At 48.5% G+C, this 20,839-nt stretch overlaps 1 protein-coding gene across 1 annotated transcript; it reads left to right on the forward strand.

The window, feature by feature from the left end:
* The first annotated feature begins 3,483 nt into the window (after positions 1-3,483).
* Positions 3,484-10,353, forward strand: S100B (S100 calcium binding protein B). Its single transcript, XM_027125112.1, has 3 exons — positions 3,484-3,537; positions 6,407-6,545; positions 9,100-10,353. The coding sequence occupies exons 2-3, from the start codon at positions 6,408-6,410 to the stop codon at positions 9,238-9,240; spliced, it is 279 nt and encodes a 92-aa protein (XP_026980913.1). The 5' UTR covers positions 3,484-3,537; position 6,407; the 3' UTR covers positions 9,241-10,353.
* The last annotated feature ends 10,486 nt before the right edge of the window (positions 10,354-20,839 follow it).

The following is a 20,839-nucleotide window of genomic DNA, read 5'->3' on the forward strand; positions in this document are numbered from 1 at the left end:
TGAGCCCTGCGCGCCTCCACCCCTGCCACGTGGCCACTTTGTTTGTGGACACATCGAGTGAGCCCTGGAGTGGCTGCAGTAGGCGCTAGCTGACACCCATGGGGCGGTCATTCTCCACCTGATTATTAAGAGGCTCTTCTGCAGGGCACACCCATCGGTGGGCATCCGCCTGGAACACGAATGTGTCCACAGACTCCTCTCCTTCAGAGAGGTCCATCCCCACACCTCTTCCAGAGCCTTCCTTGGACCAATTTTCCAATCCTGTTCCTTCCAGGTTGCTGACCAACCAAATCATCAGCAACTACCCATGAATTAATACAGATCCCTGCTCCAGCCACGTCTCACTCCTGACAATGGACAGCCAAACAACCCACTCCAAGTTCTGCCCTGAGAGGACTTCCCTTCACTGTGTCCTTCCGGGTAAGCCTTGGGTGGGGCTGCAGGGCTGCTTCTGTCCACTTCGGGGTGGTCCCAGCATGTCATGCAGACCCCCCGTAAAGCAGGCTCAAGCTCTTTCTTCCACAGCCAGTTGGTTATAAGAAACAGCCTGGAGACCCCGGGCATGGATTGAGAGGGGAGGCGACGCCACAGGAGTCTGAGCGCCTACGCACGTTTCCTGCGCTTTGCATTTGATGGGGCGCTGCTGTGACACACCCAGCCCTAGGGCGAGGTCCCTGGGTTAGGTGCTTGGGAGCCTCCACTAAGGCCCAACAGCAAGGCAGAAGCTGTTCTTGAAATGAGACTCATTAGCTGCCAAAGAGGGCACTGACCTTCCAGAGTCCTGTGCTAGGATCTCCCGCTGGTGCTCGTCAGAGGGTCCGTGCCGATCCCAGTGCACCGTAGACGCTTTGAATACCATCGGACCTGCTGGGTCCTGAGAACTAATGGTGAAGCAGCTTGTACCACAGCCTAAATCTGCTCTGGTCCCCACTTGGCACTGCCAGCCTCGTGGGTGAAATAGCACGTGCAAATGTAGTACATGGCATATGTCATTTCCCCAAACCCCAACTAAATGCTGTGCTTCTTTTCCTGGCAGGTGGTGCAAGATGCAGCAATTTGTCTTTCACTTGAAGGGGATATTTCAATGTGTCCTGCACCACTGGAGCCCCAGGGGCTCCTCTGAGGTGGTGGGCCCGACATTTCTGCGGGGCTTATCTCCACTCTCTAGTTTCTATACGTCTTGCTGAGGCATCTACAGTACTTGCCGCTTCCTTCAGACCCAGTCAGCACACTGTCATCAGCAGAGCGGCCCACGGGTGGTCCAGGTCTCTGCAGACAGTGTCTGGCCTAGAGCAGAACTGACATGTCCCTGGGGTGACACTGAGGGTGCACCTCTGGCCCTGACAGGTGAGAGCAAACTGCTGCTGGTGGTCCTTGGAAGCTGGTTTGAAGAAAAAGGCATTAGTGAGTCCACAGCTGCACACCAAGCGCCGGGGCCGCGTCGACTTTCTCTGTGGGAGACACCTCACCTGGCACACAGCAGCTGCAGTCGAAGCTGAGGATGGTTGCTTTTCTTAAGAGTCCACAGCCAGCCTCCCAGACCCAGCGGCTTCTGCACAGACCAAAGTGGCAGGTTAAATGGGTTTGTGATCAGCATCGCCCCCTGCTGTGCCAACCCTTTGATCGGGGCATTAGTTTCCCAGGGGTGACGCACAGCTTCTGGTTCACGCTCATGATAAGGGAAAGTTGTCCCAGAAGTATGGCCTGGAAATAGCTTGGGCTGTGAGCCTTGGGTTTGAGTTGACCGGCCTGGTCCCCAGCCTGTCCCCACACCCCGTAGCTGGGACCTGAGCCACGTGCTTTGGCCCTACTTCCTCAGCTGCCCCACAGGCAGAGCAGGCTTGTTCGGGGAAGCACAGAACTTGCCCGCCTCCGAGGAAGGAGCAGCTGTGCTCTGGGGGCTTCACATGGGTGCCAGGCACCACCTCTGTGGGCCTTAGCCACGTCCTGATCTCTGGGTCTGCCCTTCAGTGTGCACAAGAAAAACTTTAGCCTGCTCCCTCAGGAGTAAAAAAAATAGTTTGGAATTCTCTCATCCAACTACTGGACTGCTGAGCGCAGGGCCTGCCCTCTGGGCGCAAACATCGGCCTCCTGGGACAGCCAAGGGCAGGCTGTGTCCCGCCCGGTTCCAGGGCCCACAGGGAGGAGAGGGGCCACCCATCGGGATGAGACGGGCTTTCAGGTGCTGTGAGGCCCCCAGGATGGCATCCTCAGATACGGGCTCTGAGTTGATGCTAAGTCCTGGGGCCACAAACTGGCCCTGGACTCACCAGTCAAAGGAGGACTCTCTGGTGGTCAGGGGGAGTCTCAACACACTCACGGGGGGCCCAGCTGGTGCACAGAGCACCCCTGTAGTTACTTCTTAGCTCCTGAATGTACAGTCAAGACAGACATGCTTGGCCACTGCAGAATCCCCTCGCTGGCTCCCCTACAGGTATCCATTGTGATAGGGAAAGCTAGTGAAAGTCCCAAGAACAAGACAGCTGTGTCCACAGACATTGTGTGCTGATCCTTCCGCGGCCACTGTGAACCCAAGTCAGCAGAGGGCCTGATTCGGGTTCAGACGTCCTCTGATGAGTCTGGGGCCAGTGCGCTTTGTATAATTTGTCTAAAGGAAGGCCTGTAGGGAGCCTCTCAAGACGGCAGTGGGGAGTCTGGACTTGACTTACCTTGGCTGGTTGTGAGGCCTCGGCGAGGGACCCCTGCCTGCACCTCCCCTAAACCGGAACATTTGGACAGGACGTGCCTGGGCACTGTCCAGCTCTGACAGTCTGCGGCCACTCACCCCGGCGGGATGGGGAGGCCTTCGGGTGGGCCTGGCATGTGCCCGCGATCATATTAAACTATTCGCCCCACATTTCAGTCCCTGCAAACGCTGGGCCAGTGGCTTAGCTCGGGATACTGATATCCACAGGTGCCCCGCCTGACGGTTAGTGGGGCCAGAGCAGGGGCGAAGCTCAGGGGTCTCCCCACTGGAAACCGGCTCGCGGGCCCTGATTCCCTCGCATTCAGCCTGCGCTTGGCTGCACATTTGCTTTGTCGGTTTCAATCAATAGTTCGTCTCCTCTCCCCACCCCCATCCTTGCCTTTAGAGGAACATCAATATTCATGCATAAATTTAAAAACAGCACAAAAAGCTGACTCCCCGCTTTCTGCCCCACGGGCCTTTTTCTTCCTTGGCCCGAGTGCAGGCTTGGCTCCCCAACGAGTGCCCGGTGGCGCCGTCAATGCGGCCCTGTGTGCAGCCCGGCAGCCCCAGCACCCCCCGCCCCCCGCCCCCACCGGCTGCGGAGCCAGCTGACGCGCCGCCCCCGCCCCCCGCCCTCGTCCCCCATTGGCTGCCTGGCCCGCAGGGGGACGGGCGCCGGCCCCGCCCCCGCCCCGCCATCGGCCCCCATTGGCTGCCTGGCCCGCAGAGGGACCGTGCCGGCCCTGCCCCCGCCCGGGAACGAATAAGAGGTTGCCTCCGCCCCACGCCTGCGACTCAGGACGCGGCAGCCGGGAGGTTCCAGGAGCGACAACCAAGGACCACTGACGTGAGGACACTCAGGGGAACCTGCTCTGGTCTTTTGGGGGCAGGGCCCGGAGGGTGGGCTTGGGAACTGGGTGGTAGTTAAAAAACCCCTTTAGGATAATTGGCAGCGTTTCAAAAGTGTGAATCTTACTACTGCTTTGTGGACACGGCTCCCTCAACTGGGGGCAGCTAGAGGTCCATTCTGCTTGTTTTTGTCGCCACAAGTCGGGGAAACGTCACGTCTTGTGGCTCAGGTGATTGCTGCAAACAGGCCTCTTCCTTAACTCTTTGAGGACCAGGGGTTTGCGTCCCTCCGCGGAGAAGGACAGGCGGCCTGATGCTCCGGTCTTCCCCTTGCTCTGCGCAAATGTCAGGCCCCCCTGGACGCCGTGCAGAAACCACAATACATGGCAAGTGAGGAGGTCTTTGCAAGTAAATTACACATCGAGCCCAAGAAATTGCGGTTTATGGCGGGTTTAACCTTCTGCAGTCTTGCAGTTTCTTGGGAAGATCGGGCCACTTGCCCAGAGGGACTCTCACATCTTGTGTGATGTGTCCTTCTGAGGAGTTAACCCCCAAAAGTTCTCTTGCTTTCGAAATAAAAGGTTAATGTAGAACATTCATGGAATGAAGTGAAAGGGAAACATGGATATTTGATTTCCATTTCTCTTAAAAGACAGCCTTTAACCATCAATTGGGAAGAATTTAACAGGAAAAACTTTAAAAAGTTAATTTGTAGTGTGGTTATGAAGAAAATCACATTTTATGGAGTTTTCACACGTGGGATATATATTTTATGCCTTTCCTTTAGAAGAAACCCCGCTAGTCATACTTCACGCAAAGAGTAATTTAGCCTCCCCTCCCCCAAGTCATCATGAAGCTCGAGAAGCGAAAGGATCACGCAAAAGTTTCTTGTTTTAAAAAAAATTAATAATTGAAAACGAATGCAAAGGATAAGAAAGTATGAAATGCTAAAGATTTTAATCCATCTGCATTATTCTATCTATGTGTGGTATATCTGATTTTTAGGGACTTAGAGCAAAACAAAGTCTACGGATTATTAATAGGGTGAATTTAGCAAAGATCAGAGGCCAAGGCCAAAATCCTCAATCCTTTTTCATTTGAAAATCAGAAATAAAAATAAGAATTTAAATGTTATATTCCAATTTATTTTTAAGATGCAAATGATATTCAACCCAGGAATGGTTTTGCAAAAATTAGACATAATTCTTTTATTTATTTTTAACTATGACATTGCAAAGATTCCTTAATGATTAGAACTCAAGGCCAAAAGTTGGCAATTTCTCTCGCTGAGTGTCTCAGTTTTGTGAAACAATTGACAAGCAGTCCTTTGTAAACTGCCTGATTCCCAGGGTTGAACAGCTGTTTCCTTAGGTTGCAGGCCACGGTATAAGGTATGCGCTGGGACGGGAGATGGAAGCCTCCTGCTTCGATAAGTGCCGAGAAGGGGATGGCGACGCCTCCATGAATACCAAGTCCCTGGCGGTGGCCCAGCCTCCGGCCCATTTGTTCTGGCTTCAGGGCTGGTGTCGGGGAGGAAGACATTTTCCTCCACCCTTCTAGGTTCTTCTGGCCGGTCTAAGAATTAAATAGACGTGAGACAGGTTAACAGAAGAAACTCAAACCATAGTTTAATAACATGCATACATGGGAGAGACCCAGGAAGACTGAGTCACTCACAAAAACGCCCCAGACCGTCCTTCACCTTACATACCATGATCAGCTAAAGACAAAGGAGGCTGTTGGGGGGTGGGGTGGCATCTGGCAGTTCAAAGGGGAGGAAAGCAATTCAGACGGAGATGGAAAAGCACATGTTTGGTAAAGCAGTGTTTGCTGCGCCATGAAGAGGCGATGGGACACAGAGTGGACTCAGATCTCTAAGAGTTCCCCGACCCACCCTTGGCCCGTATTCTTTGCTGACATCTCTAGTGAGTACTCCATTCCTGTAACAGGCCCTCCATCTAAGCTCTGATTCAGGCAGCTAAGGGGAAGGTCAGTGTTTCTTCCTGAAACTTCAGGGCCTGGATCGTTTTCAGCCCAAAATAATCTGCATGCCAAAGAGACATTTGGGGTGGCAACTTTTCTCCCTACAACAGCTTCATCAGACGACCGTATGATACATGTTTGTTTCTGATAGTCAAGGTACCTTTTCTTCATCTTCATTTTCAAAATAATTTGTGGCAATTCTATCATATTTATTTTTCCAGTTGAATTTTACAGCTGTTCCTTACCCATCCAAAAAACAAAAAAATGCCAGAGACATTTTTGTTAAAAATGAGTTTTAAAAAATGAGCTAAATTTATATATCCATTCGAAGGGAAGTAAGTTCCTACATTTTATGCCCTTAGTGTCTTTTGGAAGGACCTGCACTTTTCTTGCTAAACTTATTCTTAGTAATACATGTGTGCTGCTGTAAAATAAGAAGACTTTGCCACTATGTTTTCTCATTGTTCTTGACAGAACATAGGGATCCTATTGACTTTCGTATCCTCATCTGGTTCCTAGTCACCGCAGTTCATTCTAACAGCTTGCTCCCCTGCTCTGTCCTCTCATCTCGGAGCCGGGGCAGAGGGGGCCTCTGGTGGGGGTGGTGGAAGGAGTCAGTCCGAAGCCCCTTCACTGCTCTGCCTCTGTATTTTGGCTGAAGTTTCCCATTGGCCAAACCAACCAGAAGCCAGAGGGCGTGGGAACAGAGTAAACAGAGCGGGGGGTGGGGAAGAGTGGCCCCAAGGGGTGACTGGAGAGATGCACCACTCTGAGCCCAAAAGGGGAGGTGAGCCGAGGCCGTCATGCCCCCTGGGGGCTGAGGTCTGAGTAGGTAACACCTTAACTGTTCTGTGCTAGAAGGCATCTTTCTTTGTGGCCCCCAGGATGTCTGAGCTGGAGAAGGCCATGGTGGCCCTAATTGACGTCTTCCATCAATATTCCGGAAGGGAAGGTGACAAGCACAAGCTGAAGAAGTCCGAACTCAAGGAGCTCATCAACAATGAGCTTTCCCACTTTTTAGAGGTGAGTCTTGCTTTTTAAAACTGACAGGTTAATCTGCTCTCCTGTCCGCTTGTAAAACCACCTGCCCACTTTCTCTTCTGAGCTGCCCTGAAGGTGGTTCCAGGTCAGTGTCAGGACTCCTAGGTTGTTTCTGAAAACGTGTTTGCACTGGTGAGCCCTCAGTACAGAGGCTGGCTTAGGTAGGTCCCACCGTATTCATTTTGTGTGCAGTAGGAGCATCAAGGAAAGACTGCTCTCTCAAATGCAAAAGTACAGGTTCCAAATAACTCTGCCTTTTCTCTGAGAAATCCAAGGATGTACAGCAATAACAATGACAAAAAAAAAAAAAAAAGACAAAAAAAAAAAAAGAAACAAGGGCTTCCCTGGTGGCGCAGTGGTTGAGAGTCCGCCTGCCGATGCAGGGGACACGGGTTCGTGCCCCGGTCCGGGAAGATCCCACATGCCACGGAGTGGCTGGGCCCCTGAGCCATGGCCGCTGGGCCTGCGCGTCCAGAGCCTGTGCTCCGCAACGGGAGAGGCCACATCAGTGAGAGGCCCACGTACCGCAAAAAAAAAAAATAAAAAATAAATAAATAAAGATGACAAAATGGGATGGGAAATATACTCATGACTTATCATGGGTCACAGTGAACATATAAGAAGGCTGTTAAAAATAAGCTTTTGTTTGCAATGTCATAGTTAAAGCTTTTGTTCTTGGGAAAAGGACTGTTTCGGCTTTTCCTACGTGGTTACATGGTGATAAGATGCCGTTCACACAGCAGACGTTACTGAGCTCTCAGCTCGGTCGATGCTGGGAGAGACACAGGCCCCACAACCTGGTGCATCACTGAGTGGCCACAAGCTGCTCACAAGAGAGGCCCCGGGGCCTTGCAGGGGGCTCTGTGGGGCCAGGGGCCTTGGAGGGGAACTTGAGAAGCTGCGTGAGGGTGCCCAATGAGCCCCGTCCTGCCCTGGCAGCTCCTGCTCTGGTGGACGTGTGTCCAGGCTTCCCCAGCCGCTGCCTCCGCTGCCCTGGGATCAGCCACACGCATTATCTCTGTGGCATGAGCCCCGTGTCCTCGAGGCAATAAACTGCAGTCCACCTGGTGCCTGACCTTCCCTTGGTGCCCAGAACCAAGGTCACTGAAGTGACCAGTCACACACAGAGGAAATGGCCAGACCATGAACCAGTGCACTAGTGTCTGACCAAGAGCTAATTCCGGGGAAGATACTAGAGCCCCAGGCCAGGGCCCTGCCACACAGTGGTGGACAGCTGTCGTCCTGGGCAGGCTGGGCCACCGTGTAAGACAAGCCCCAGGCTCCATGTCCCATGTCTGCAGGGCTCCTCCCGCCCCACTGTCCCCGCCCCACCCAAACACCCCATTGGCAGAGGAAGTGGCCTGCAGGCTTGGGGTGGGACCCTCTAGTCTGATTCCAGGGCTGGTGTTCTCAGGCGTCCAAGTTCACCTAGTGGCAGCTGCCCCATGCACGCTTTCACTTACCTGGTCCCCCCGATTCTGCCTCGTAACCTCACAATCAGAAGAAGGTCCCCGATTCTTCCACAAAACGAATTGTTGAAAGGATGAAATGAGACAGTGCTTGTCAAGTGTGGCTCAACGAGTGCAGCTACTGTCATTAATTATTGATTTAAAACATAGAAAAAGCTTAGCATGTGGGAACCACAATTTGTAAAAGGTAAGTAATTCACAGTAAGTGTTTCAAGGTATCATGAACATTGCTGGCCTGGTTTTATGAGGTAGTTTCTGTCTGGAGGCAAATCTATCATGTAATTGAAATTAATCTTTTAGCAGTTGTGTATAGGTCCTACCCCAATGCCCACAGGAATCTCAACCTTTTACATGTTTTATATCCAAGGCAGCCACTGTACATTACACTCAACTTCTTCAGGCCCAGCTCTCCTGCCCTGAGGACTGGTTATTCAGAACATTCCGCTCAGCGTACATCTTGCCTTCACTGTGTCCGTTCCTCTGAGACTCTCACCACTCACTTGGCTGCATGTTGGGCAGAATGTCAGGAAAAGTCCCAGGACACCTGGAAGGCAACTCAAGTGGCAAAAAGACACAGAAGTTAATAAATTTAGGGCATGTTCCCCAGAGTTATTTCAGCCAAAAACCGCTTTCAAAACATGAAAATCCACTGGAAGCCCTCACTATAAGGCCTTCTACACACAGACGCAATGAAAAACTTACAGGGGCCAAAAGTTCAGACATTTGCATGTAACATGCTCAGGCTGATCTAGACCGTACTATTCTTTTCTGGGTATTTTAACACAAACAACCCGCAGCTTTTCAGATCTTGGCTGTTCCATTCAGTCTTTAAGTAGGCCAGGCCCCACTGGACCTAAAGGAAGGTGGAAAAGAAGGCTCAGACCCCCAGAGACTTCTGCCTGCCAACAGCCTCCTGGTCACAGGACAAGTCCTTTCTGGCATTTTTCATTTCGTGTCTGAGGTTGTTTCTGATACAAATTATTAAAGCCAGCCAACTCCTGATCATGTTTTGATATCCTTAAATTTCATTGAGCAACAAGCTGGACAACTGCTCTTATTTCTCTTAGGAAATCAAAGAGCAGGAGGTTGTGGACAAAGTCATGGAAACACTGGACAGCGATGGAGATGGTGAATGCGACTTCCAGGAATTTATGGCTTTTGTTGCCATGGTTACCACTGCCTGCCATGAGTTCTTTGAACACGAATGAACTAGAGAAAGCAGCCGGGCTGTTCCTGTAGCAGAGACGGAGGTCGGGCAGGGAAGCCAAGGCAGGGCTTGCAGGGTAGTAGGGGCTGAGCTTTCCAGCTGTGTCGTAGCTAATTAGGGAGCTTGATTTGCTTCGCGAATGAAAAATTGAAACCTCTTTGCAAAGGGCTGTTTTTAGTGGCCCCCAGCATTATTTCAGCGCTATTAGGCATCCGTGTTAGCTGACTGGCCCCAGGGACTCTTGGTGATCATCACTTAGGAAAGTCAATCCTCAGTCACAAAGCATGTGCTATCCTGGCTGTCCTGGCTGTGTAGACCCCCTAACCCAGAAAAAACAAACTGATTACCAGAAATAACTGGAGCATTGTGGTTTCCGTAAGCTTCCACTATATTTAAAAACACAAAGCTTTGTCCACCATCCTTTGAAAAGGCTGCCCTTCATTAAATCTGCTCATCACTGGGGCAAATGAAACCTAATGTGGTTGGGTGGCCTGACAGTCTGTCCCACCTACCAAAGAGCATGGTCACATTTAGAGCCCTTTCCTACAGGTGGGCTGTGATTATTGAGTGAGTAGTTAATGCTAACAGTTCTAAATGGAAAATCTGTTTCATAAGCCGACAAGTACTGACATGGTAACTGTAATCAGAACTGAGAATCAAGCTTCTACATTCAGTGGGGTTCTCCCGACAGGATCACACTTTGCTGGATCTATGGGGCATGGGGCAGCAGGGGCAGGGGGCTCGGGGCGGATCTCAGCTCTGCCTCTGGAGACAGCTGTACCCAAGCACCCATGCCTCCTGTCCTGCCTATAGAATGAGGGTTATGACGGATGTGTTTGGTCTGTTGGTGAAGGTCATTCCCGACCTGTCTGTGTGCAGCAGACCGGGTCTGCTTGTGGCTGTTGGTGAAGCCAGGGAACTTTATGATCTTTATGCTTTTGTATCCACCAATTCAAATAAATCAAGTTACAAATATTAAGAATTACTTCCAGGAAAATTCAAATTAAGCTTATCCACTGTTTTTCTGTTTTGCTTTTTTTTAAGGACACAGACTTGGAAATCATAAACTAATTGTTCGCTTGTATTTGCATTAAATAAAAAGCATTGTAACAAGTCTCTGTAGCTGTAAAACATGAAATAAAAGCTAAATTCCTGCAAAACTGGGAAAAGGAGTAAAGTCCACGCACCCTGACGTCATCAGGGCTGCAGATGCTGCACCACCCAGGCCAGGGTCAGGAAGCTTGGGTGGGGTGGGGCAGGTCCAGGGGGAGGGACATAAAGGAGTGGGTCTGTGGAGGGGCGGGGCCATGGGGAAGGACATAAAGGAGCAGGGTGTGGAGGGGTGGGGCCATGGGAGGGAGGTAAAGGGGCGGGGCCATTGGAGGGACATAAAGGGGAGGGGCGGGCCATGGGAGGGACAGAAAGGGCCAGGGTGTAGAGGGATGGAGCTGGAGGGGTAGTGCCTGCCCGGAGGGATGAGCTTCTCTCTCCTCAGTTGCTCACCACCTCCTGCTAGGAACTTCCAGCCTGGTGGGCATCACGTGGCCCTCTCTGGACCAGTCGCCAGGGAGGGGAAATACACTGGTCCTGGCAGGAACGTCCGAGACCAGAAGTGGCCCCAAATGGGCACCAGCTCTGCAGGGGGTCATGGTGACTTGCTTCTCACTTTATATGTGCTTACCTGGACCATGTATCCTTGGTGAACTTTATGCAAATTATCAGTATGTCATTTTGATGTACAATCCTTTGTCTTGAAAATGTATGACTGTGCTTTCAACTTTTAACAGGTGGAACAATTCTCACAGTTTCTATTTGTCTTCCAGGTTATAATCCTCAGTTTGGCTTGAATAAAATTCCATTTTTCTTCTTTTTTTTAAAATTTAATTTATTTATTTATGTATTTATTTTTGCTATGTTGGGTCTTCGTTTCTGTGTGAGGGCTTTCTCTAGTTGCGGCGAGCGGGGGGCCGCCCTTCATCGCAGTACGCGGGCCTCTTACTGTCGCGGCCTCTCTTGTTGCGGAGCACAGGCTCCAGACGCGCAGGCTCAGTAGTTGTGGCTCACGGGCCTAGCTGCTCCGCGGCATGTGGGATCTTCCCAGACCAGGGCTCGAACCCGTGTCCCCTGCATCAGCAGGCAGGTTCTCAACCACTGCGCCACCAGGGAAGCCCCATTTTTCTTCTTGATTGCTAGTTGAAGTTCTGTTGACACAGGAACATGCCAGGGTGGGGAGCCTGGAGGGTGGACCACACCTGTCTAGCTCAGCCCAGGGGCCAGCATAGCCTGTGCACGAAAGGTCAGCCAGGGATGGGAGGTGAGCTGGCTCTGGGCTGTGGTGCTGCGGTGGACACAGCTCTCCAGCTTGCTTTCGAAACGCGTCTCTACACCTCTGCTCATCGCTGCTTTGGCCACAAGTTGAATAAGTCTCTGCTGGTACTTCCCTTGCCCCCGTTGACCCAAGAATCCCAAAGCGACAGTTCCCAGATGTCCACTGTGCTTTCAAAGTGCACAGGAAAGAAGCCCAGTGCCCCAGCCCCCAGGGAGCCTGCCTAGGGCAGCCGCTGAGTGTGCCCCCTGACCCCACATCCAGGGCATGCTCGTTTACCACAAGGAGGGAAGCTGCTTCCCAGCGTATCTGCATAGCCATCTTTGGGGCTCCTGGGGGCTTCCTCTCACCTACTACCATGAGCTCCAGTTTGTAAAATGTCCCTCATCCTCCTCTGACCTGTCCTCAACTAGAAGCACCGTCTAGTTCCATGAATGGGTGGTGATGGTCCCACACGGCCCCTGGCAGGTGGCATCCCCAGGTGGGTAGGAGGGTGCCTGGGGCATGTGGTTGCGGGGATGACCTGTCTCAGGCATCACCAGGGAAAATCAGTTCGCAGCTTTAGCCAGGAGCAAAGACAATTCACTCAGGGCCTCAGAGACAGGACAAAGGGAACTCTGCCCCAGGTTGCCTTCCCCATGGTCCAGTTCAGCCTCACAGGAATTCCTGTGCTCTATTGCTTTATCAGTTTGGTCCACAGTCACCCAGAGAACTGTCCCTGAGAGAAGCACTGAGTGTCTCGGGGCGAGACCCTGAGGCCATGGCCAGGATCCCATCTGTTGGCCCTGCAGTGTCAAGTGCTGTCAGAGAGTCTGGGGCCTGCTGAGGACCCACCTTCGCCCTCTGGACAGCGTGGACCACCCTGGCAGGCACGGCTGTCCCTGCCCGCAGTCTAGGCGACAATATCGCCAGACTTTCCTGCCACCAAAGGGAGGACTCCTCACCTCACGATCACAGAGGGAGGGGGGCTCGACGTTTCAGGGCCCCCCCACCCCCGCACAGAGTCCAGCCATACACCATCCTCGAGGCCTGCAGGGACCGCGATTCCTGACCCCTGGCCACGCTCCCTCCTTAGTCCTGGCCCTGCCCAGACCACCAGGAGCAGTGATGCGGAGGTGGAGGTTGGGTAGGCCCCCGGCCCTCCCGGCCTTCTCTGGCCCTGGGGTCAGTCCCAGGGGCCTCTGCAAGCCGGCTCTCACTCCCACCCACTGTTTTAGACCTAATCCTGCCCAGCACCGGCCCTGCTTCCCTTCAGCTACAAAGGGAAGCGAGCTTTCCCCTGGACCAGTGGGCGGCCCCACTCTGGGTTTCTTCCTGGGGACAGCTGGTCTCCGCACGATGACAGCCCCTTGAGCTCCAGAAGCCTGTGAGCTGCTACGTGCAGGACCCCACCCTCGTCTCCAAGGCAAGGGGGGCCCTTCAGCCCTGGCCTGCCAGCCCCCAGCTGAGGCCCCAGTTTGACAACTCTTCCCGGAAAGTTCTGGGAAGGCCCACATCTCTGCCCCATGAGGTTTGTTTGCTGTTGTTTCAGGGTTTTTATTTTTATTTACTTTGTTATTTGTTTGAATTTACCAGTTCAAATTTATCACATTTATTCAAATTCAATGAAAAACAAGGCTGTTTTGACGAACACCAAGGATTATAATCAAAATTAAATCAGGGCTCAGACGACAACTGTCTCGTCTGAGCCTCAGTGGCCAACTCACATGGTTCACAGTATCGAGATTTTCTTGAGCAGGACGTTTAAATTGAGGGATCCATCCCTCTCTGGCCCAGGAAACTTGGGTTCTGGTAACTACAGATGGTGGAGACCTCTGGGCATCAGGAGACAGATCGGAGGACAGTGGCTCTCACCCTTCACCTCAACCAGTTGGAGCTTGGACATGACCTGGGCAGCCCCCATGTTGGCAGCTGGGTGGCCTTTGGGCCAGGCAGGCGTGGACAGGGGGTGCCCGGTCCCTCATCCTGAAGCAAAGAGAGGGTCCTGCACCCCTTTAATTATGACACTCATGGCATGTCTGCTAGCCGTCAGCAGAGTAAGACCCTTTCACAACCTCCTTTCACTGCATTTGTGGAGGGAAGGACTGGCCTCTTGCAAAGGAGGGCGTGCGAAAAAGACACGCTATTCAAGCACATTGGCAGGAGGCCAAGCAGGGAGGTTCGGCCTCTCGGCTGGAGCTGGAGCAGAGCCGACGCTGAGACTGGCAACCTCCTCAGGGACAGAGCCTGACCCCAGCACCATTCACTTATCATGCAGGTCCCTGGAGTAGCTCGCACACAGAGGAGGCCACTCCCGAAATGTTCCCCTCTGTGCTGGGTTGGGTACGGACACCGGGTCATGTGGGCCCCACAGAGCCCTGAACACAAAACTCCCCTGGGAGCTTGTTAACTATCCGAGGCACCAGGCCTCCCAGATCTGGGATGTGACCTTGTCTGTGGGACTGTTTTAATAGGAACTCAGGCGATTCTCATCCTCAGGGAAGTTAGGAAACACCAGGTTAGCCTGGCTGATCCTTCTGGAGGAATTGTGGCTGCCCGCCCTGTATAGCAGGCCTCACTCGAGGCAGAGGGTAGGAAGGAGCAGGGACACCCCAGTCCCTGGCCAGTCTCACTGCACCTGGCCCCTCTGGACTGCAGCGTTCTCGTCCGGGAACAGGTGTTGGCTGGTGCGTGGATGTGCCCTAGGGTACCCCCTTCCCCTTCTCCTGGTTCTTACACCTTGTGTGATCCTCCCCTAAGTGTTCCTGATCGTAGGGGAAAGCATTCGGTCTTCCGTCATTAAGTACGATGTTAGCTGTGGGATTTCTGTAATGTCCTTTATCAGGTTAAGTAAATTCCCTTCTATTCCTAGGGTGCTGAATTTTGTCAAATGCTCTTTCTTCTGTATTTATTGAGGCTGATCATGTGGTTTTGGTTTTTATTCTATTGATATGGTATATTACCTTAACTGCCTCTCAGTTTAAACCCATCTTGCATTCCTGCGGTAAATCCAGCTTGGTCACGGTGTATGATTCTGTCTGTATGTTGATGGATTTGGTCTGCTAGTATTCTGTTGAGGACTTTTGTGTTCATATTCATAAGAGATATTGCTCTGTGGTTTTCTATTCTTGTTAATGTCATTGTCTGGTTTTGGTGTCAGGTAATATTGGCCTTATTAAATGAATGTTTTCTCTTCTATTTTTAGGAAGGGCTTGTGACAAACTGGTATTAATTTGTCCTTAAATGTTTGGTAGAATTCAGTGGTGAAGCCACCTGGGTGGGGAGTATTTGGGTTTTTTTTTTTTGTTTTTTTTAAAATTACCTATTCAATATCTTCACTTGCTATAGGTCTATTCAGATTGTTAGTTTCTTCTTGAGTCAAGTTCTATAGTTTATGTCTTTCTAGGAATTTGTCCATTTCATCTAAGTTATCTAATTTGTTGGCATACAATTATTTATAGTATTCCTTCATAATTTTTTTTAAAATTTCTCTAAGGTCAGTAGTAACGTCCTTTCTTTCATTCTGATTCTAGTAAGTTGAGTCTTCTCTTTTTTCTTGGTCAACCTAGCTAAAGGTTTGTCAATTTTGTTGATATTTCCAAAGAACTTGTTTTTGTTTCATTGATTTTCTCTATTACTTTTCTCTTATCTAGTTCATTAATTTCCACTCTCTTTTATTACTTTCTTTCTTCTGCTTGCTTTAGGTTTATTTGCTCTTTTTCCAGTGTCTTTTGATGGAAACTTATGTTATTGACTTGAGATCTTTCTTCTTCTTCTTTTTTTTTTTTTTTCGGTACACAGGCCTCTGACCGTTGTGGCCTCTCCTGTTGCGGAGCACAGGCTCCGGATGCACAGGCTCAGCGGCCATGGCTCACGGGCCCAGCCGCTCCACAGCATGTGGGATCCTCCCAGACCGGGGCATGAACCCATGTCCCCTGCATCAGCAGGCGGACTCTCAACCACTGCGCCACCAGGGAAGCCCTCTTCTTTCTTAATACAGGCATTTACAGCTATAAATTTACCTCTAAGCACTGCTTTAGCTACATGCCATTCTTCATTTTCATTCATTTCAAAGTATTTTCTGATTTCCGTTTTGATTTCTTCTTTGAGTCATTGTTTATTTAGGAATGTGTTGTTCAATTTCTACATATTTCTCAGCTTCTCAAAAGTTTTTGTTGATTCTTAATTTAATTCCATTGTGGTTGAAGAATGTACTATGTATTACTTTTATCTTTTTAGAATTTATTGAGGTTTGTTTTATGGCCTAGCATACAACCTAGCCTAGAGAATATTCCATGTGTACTTAGGAAGAATGTATATTCTGTTCTTTTTTTTTTTTTTAAAGCTTTGTATATGCATTTTATCTTTTGAAACAGAACCTATTACATCTTCTTTCTAAATTAATTAATTATCTTTGGCTGCATTGGGTTTTCGTTGCTGCACGCAGGCTTTCTCTAGTTGCGGTGAGCGGGGGCTACTCTTCGTTGCGGTGCGCGGGCTTCTCATTGTGGTGGCTTCTCTTGTTGCGGAGCAGGGGCTCTAGGTGCACAGGCTTCGGTAGTTGTGGCATGTGGGCTCAGAAGTTGTGGCTTGTGGGCTCTAGAGCACAGGCTCAGTAGTTGTGGCACACAGGCTTAGTTGTTCCACGGCATGTGGGATCTTCCCGGACCAGGGCTCAAACCTGTGTCCCCTGCATGGGCAGGCGGATTCTTAACCACTGCACCACCAGGGAAGTCCCTTCTGCTGTTCTTGGGTAGAGTGTTTTATAGATGTCTTTTAAGTCTAGTTGGTTTATAGTGTTGTTCAAGTCCTCCATTACCTTTTGATGTTCTGCCTAGTTATTCTATCCATTATAGAAAATGTGTATTGATGTCTCCAATATCATCCTTTGTTTTCTATCAGTTTTTGCTCCATATATTTCAGTGCTCTATTGTTAGGTGCATACATATTTATAATTATTAGGTCTTTCTAATGGGTTGGTCCTTTTATCATTATAAAATGTCCCTTTTTATCTCTTCTAGTAAATATTTTTTTTTAAAGTGTATTTTATCTAATACTCGTAAAGCCATTACAGCTTTCTCGTGGTTGCTACCTGCATGAAATATCTTTTTCCATTGTTTTACTTTCAATCTATCTGTATCTTTGAATCTAAAACATGTCTCTTGTTAGTAGCATATAGTAGGGTAATACACACAGAGTCTGAAAAATCCGCCCTTTGAATGAATTGTTTAACCCACATTTACTGTTATTATTGATATAGTTGGATTTACCTCTGCCACTGTACTTTTCGTTTTCTGCATGTCTCGTGTCTTTTTTTTTTCTTTCTTTTTTTGCCTCTAATCCTCCTCTACCACTTTCTTTGGTATTAAGTAAATATTTTCTAATGAAGCATTTGAATTTCTTGACTGATATTTTCACTATTTTTTTAGTGGTACGCATCCTAACTTATCAGAATCAGCTTCAGATTTATACTAGCTTACTTCCAGTGAGATACAGAAACATTGTTCCTATATATCTCTATTCCATTTTCCTCCTTTTTATGATTTTTAAATATATATTACATCTATTAATGTTACAAACCCAACAGTACATTGTTATAATTATTATTTTACCATGTTAAAATTAGCCCAATACAGCTTTGCTCCCACCAACTTCTTTTGTACTGTTATTGGCAAAAATATTACACATACATTTTATTTCTATAAGACCAAGATTACATTATAATCATATTATTTTATACAGTTGATTTTTAAATCAGTTAAGGAGAAAAAATTATGCATTTATATCATCTTATAATTACCTTTATCTTTACCAGTGTTCTTTGTTTTTGCATGTGAATTCAAGTTACCATTTGGGGTCACTTGCTTTTAGCCCAAAGGACTTTCTTTAGTATTACTGGTAATGTAAGTTGGCTAGCAACAAATTCCATCGTTTTTTGTATATCTGGGAATGTCTTTATTTGGCCTCCACTTTTGAAAGGTACAATTCTTGGTTGATAGTTTTTTTCTTTCAGCTCTTTGAATACGTTACCCCACTGTCTTCTGGCCTCCATTATTGCTGCTGAGAATTCAGCTATCAATCTTATTGGGGTTCCCTAGTAAGTGAAAATAATTTCTCTCTTGCTGATTTCAAGGTTTCCTCTTTTGTGTTTCGGTATTTTTACCATATGTCTGTGCATCTTTTTGTGTTTATTCTACTTGGAGTTTCTTGAGCTCCCTGATGTGTAGGTTTTCAATATATCTGGGGAGTTCTCAGCCATTATTTCTTTGAATTTTTTTCTGCTCTTTTCTCTCTCTCTCTTCCCCTTCTGGTACTCCCATTACACATATTGTTGGTGAGCTTGGTGTCCCACGTGTCTCTGAGACTATGTTCATTTTTCTTCTTTCTTTTGTCCCTCTCTGTTCTTTGGATTGCATAATATTTATCAATCTACTTTCAAGTTTGCTAATTCTTTCTTCTTCCAGTTCAAAACTACTGTTGAGCCCCTCTAGTGAATTTTTCATTTCAGTGATTGTACTTTCCCAACTCCAGAAATTTCTCTTTGGTTTACATTTATATAAATGATATCTGTAGTTATACATTTATGTTTATATGATACCTATATTATTTACATTATATAAAACATTATACATTACATTTAACATTTTATTTTAATCTCTTTATAGGTATTCTTTATTCGATGTGACACTGCCATCATACCTTTACTTCTTTAATCATGGTTTCCTTTAGTTCTGTGACATATTTGGCTACTTTCAAATCTGACATCTGGTTAATCTCACAGGCATTATCTGTCGTTGTCCTTTTTTTCCTAGTGTATAAGTCATACTTTTCTGTTTCTTTACGTGTTTTGTAACATGGTGGGGGGGAAACTGGGCATTTTAGATAATACATTGTAGCAACGCCTGGTTCTTGCCACTCCCTCCTCCCTCCAGGCCTTTGTTTAATGACTGGCTGGATTACTTCAGTGAAATCTCTTCCCCTCAGCCCCTGCAGAAGCTTCTGCTATTGTCCCTCAAGGAGGTGCAGCCTTGGGCAGGCTTAGTCGCCCTGGGCTGATGGTGCTTTCGGCAGGTCTCTCCAGTCCCTTTCCCTGACCAGCTGTGAAGTTCCACCGACTGCCAGCTGACTGCTCTATCATTTCAGCATGCTCAGGGGGCATAAATTGCTCTATAGCTGAATGTGATCCAATTCAGGATTTATTGAAGAAATAGTTCCCAAAGTCAGTGTTTGAGATTTGTTCTAACCCCAGGAGGGCTCTTCCTACCGGTCTCTTTCCCTGGTTCTCCTGCAAACTACTTGGCCTACAAGTTAGCTTGTATCTTCATTGAATCTATGAACTTCCTCCCAATTGCCTTTCACCACACTTGTACTGCTTTTGAGAGTGTCCTTATGATTGAACTTCTCCACGCTCTGGTGCAAATGAAGTCAGTTCCTTTAGGAAGAGATGGGGAGATACCTGTTTTATAGCTTGCTTCTCCCCAAGGCAAAATCTCCAAGCCAGGGTTCTGGGCCTGGGAGTGAGAACAATGGCGCACGTCTTTCTGAGTGACACCGCTGCTTTAGGAGCTAAGCACTCAGTGGAGTTGGGGCCAGTAGCCTAAGGTCCTCCCAGCTTGCCTCTCCAGGTATGGAACCACCATCTTAAGAGCTGGGAAGGGCACCCAGGGCCCTGTACACTCAGAGGCACTTTACCCAAGGTAGAGGCTCCATTCCATGAGCAGAGGCTGGATGGAAGAAGAGATCTCTCATCTCTCACTTGCACTCACCCAGAACTTAGCTGCATCAACAGGTAACTGGGGGCAGGAGCCTGTGTTCTTGGCTGTGCCTGTTTGGAGTGGAATTTCTGCTTGGCTCAGCTGGGAGGTGGGAGGGGAGGAGCAGTCTTGGTTCAAATAACAGACTCTTGCTTTTATTAATGAACTTTCATGTATAGACATTTCTTCATTTGTTGTATACACTTAGGACCATTTCCAAAGGCTTAAAAGTTTAAAAAAAAATAATTTTCACCCATTTTGCTGGCAAGCATGTCTATGGAGCTTCTCAGGCCATCATGCCAGACGCTGACCTTCTTTCTTTATCTTCTCATGTAAAGTATATGCTAAGCACTGCTTGTCTTTGAACTTGTGCTCCACCCCATCAGAGCACAACAGCCTCCAGACAGCCTCCATCCTGCTGCTTCCACCTGGAGCCCTGAAGCACCTGGGTGCACATACCTGAAAAACCAGCTCGCTGCTGCTGGGGGTGGTGACAAGTGACAATACCTCTGTGCCCCCTTTTCTCCTCAAAGCTTCATCTGGCCCCTTTAGGCCCTTCTTCAACTTTGGGCTTGTGGCATCTGTAATGAACATTCATGATATCTGGCCTTTTCAGTCCATTTCAGAGCCTGGGGAGTAAGGTGCACCATACTCAGTTGGCACTTAAAATTAAGAATAACATCTCAATTTCTCACTTTGCGCTGCCCCTGGCAAACTTTACTTCCAAACCATCTCACGGCCTCATGTAAAAAGGTTCCCCCATTGAACCCCGAAAGGCAGACCAGGGGGAGGATCAGAGTGAGGAAGGGAGTGAGCTTACCTGGGGTGAGGCTTCAGGCTCTCAGACCACCCACAGCAGGGAGGGCGACCCAGCCGCCTGCATGGACAATTTAAAGACTATTCCTCTTGAGCACAAGAAGTTTTGAAATTTTGCATGTAGTGACCTATTAAAAGAATTCTTCAGGACTTCCCTGGCAGTCCAGTGGTTAAGACTCTGTGCTTCCAATGCAGGGGGTGTGGGTTCGATCCCTGGCTGGGGAACTAAGATCCCATATGCCATGGTGCAGCCAAAAAACCAGAACAAAACAAAAAAAAAACAAAAAAGAATTCTTCATTACTGAAACTGAGTATCATACAACACTAAATGCACCAACATTCGAATTACAGGGGTCCCAAAAGAAGAAGAGAAAAAGAAATGGTCTGAGAAAATATCTGAAGAGATTATAGTCGAAAACTTCCCCAACATGGGAAAGGAAATAGTCACCAAAATCCAGGAAGCACAGAGAGTCCCATACAGGATAAACCCTAGGAAAAACACACCAGGACACATATTAATCAAACTAACAAAAATTAAATTCAAAGAAAAAATATTAAAAGCAGCAAGGGAAAAACAAAAAATAACACACAAAGGAATCCCCATAAGGTTATCAGCTGATTTTTCAGTGGAAACTCTGCAGGCCAGAAGGGAGTGGCAGGATATACTTAAAGTGATGAAAGAGAAAAACCTACAACCAAGATTACTCTACCCAGCAAGGATCTCA

The sequence above is a fragment of the Aethalodelphis obliquidens genome, unplaced genomic scaffold (genome assembly GCF_003676395.1).
Source record: "Aethalodelphis obliquidens isolate GAN/ISIS:26980383/991018 unplaced genomic scaffold, ASM367639v1 scaffold1, whole genome shotgun sequence".
Classification (NCBI taxonomy): Eukaryota; Metazoa; Chordata; class Mammalia; order Artiodactyla; family Delphinidae; genus Aethalodelphis; species Aethalodelphis obliquidens.

Coding starts and splice junctions, on each gene's coding strand:
- S100B (XM_027125112.1), top strand. CDS start 6,408: ATGTCTGAGCTGGAGAAGGCCATGGTGGCCCTAATTGACGTCTTCCAT. Junction 6,546..9,099: donor AGCTTTCCCACTTTTTAGAG/GTGAGTCTTGCT, acceptor TATTTCTCTTAG/GAAATCAAAGAGCAGGAGGT.